Raw genomic sequence first — 1247 nt, 5'->3', positions numbered from 1 at the left:
GGTCTGTTTCATCGTTTAGCCTTATCCGTACGTCGTGTTTTACTATCATATCCATACGACAAGGAGAACTCCGTGCCACCACTTTCCAAAGAGGAAATTTATTCGTTAATCCGATCCGTACGCTTTTCATAGCAGTCTGCCAAAATGATTTTTTGAGAAATACTGAAAGTTTCAAAGAGATCTTCGTACTAGAAGTATTCTAAAATGTGAAAAATAAAACCCCAGGGCGTACGTAGAGGGTTAAACATAATGGTAACGCAATGTATAACGTCTACCTGTCGGAGATGGCCACTATTCTCCTCGAAAAATAAATGGTTAGCTGCCTCAGAAAATCTCGTCAACCTCTTACAAAAACGTTAGAAAAAAAACTTCCCAGCTTTAGTCCTACAAAATGTTAAAATTTAACTCACCAATCTGTGAGAAAAAGTATATGATGTTCAACGCATAAAAAGGTTTGAGGGAAAAGACTTCAGGCCACTTTCCGAGCGTGTGTGACGGTTTCCGTAGAACAATACCAGACATCAAAGCAATGACTGCGGTCACCTGATAGATAGATTTTTATTTATATATGTAGTTTGACTTAGTATCATTCAAGGGTCTCCTTTTTTGCTACTTTGCTTTTTATACACTGATGTTGATAATGATGATGATGATACTGATGATGATGATAATGATGATTCGCAAAACGTCGACCATCTTATTCAAAATAATATCTGACATTAAAATTTGTCAAGTCTTCAGTATATATTTACCTTTGCAGTAGATGGTAATGATGATGATGATGATGATGATGATGATGATGATGATGATGATGATGATGATGATGATGATGATGGTGATGATGTGGTAGTGGTGATGATGATGATGATGACGATGATGATGAAAGTCGGTAGCATTTTGCCAGCTTACCTCGACAACTCTCAAGTTATTCTGCCACCTGGTCTTTCCGTTACTATCGTATTGGGCATCTTCAATCATGTCGGTGAAGAAAAAACACAACAAGGCAGCCGTTTGACCGACTGTGACCCCTAGGTAGGACAAGGATTGAGCTAGGCCACGTCTGTTGTTAAGGTAGTCCAACATGGCAACTTCTGTACCTACCTGCAGGAGACCGACTGCGCAAGCTGTTGTTTTTAGTGAGGGAACAAGACGATAGGTACGAATTACGGTTGGTTGGTGCAAGTGTGTGTTTAAAAGCGAGAAAGAGACAACAACAAAATTAAAAGGAACGTGCGTATGTGTGTGTG

General features: G+C 39.3%; 1 protein-coding gene across 1 annotated transcript in view; it reads right to left on the bottom strand.

Moving 5' to 3' along the window:
• The window catches only part of LOC106012145, a gene marked incomplete at its 5' end in the record, with an annotated part of 16228 nt that extends 15104 nt beyond the window's left edge, over positions 1 to 1124 (bottom strand). Inside the window, 2 exon segments of the mRNA XM_013084155.2 lie at positions 411 to 543; positions 910 to 1124. Of these exon segments, the coding sequence (XP_012939609.1) occupies positions 411 to 543; positions 910 to 1124 (348 nt within the window).
• Between the last annotated feature and the right edge of the window lie 123 nt (positions 1125 to 1247).

Source organism: Aplysia californica, unplaced genomic scaffold (assembly GCF_000002075.1).
Source record: "Aplysia californica isolate F4 #8 unplaced genomic scaffold, AplCal3.0 scaffold00275, whole genome shotgun sequence".
Lineage (NCBI taxonomy): Eukaryota > Metazoa > Mollusca > Gastropoda > Aplysiida > Aplysiidae > Aplysia > Aplysia californica.
This window is presented reverse-complemented; position numbering and strand designations above follow the sequence as displayed.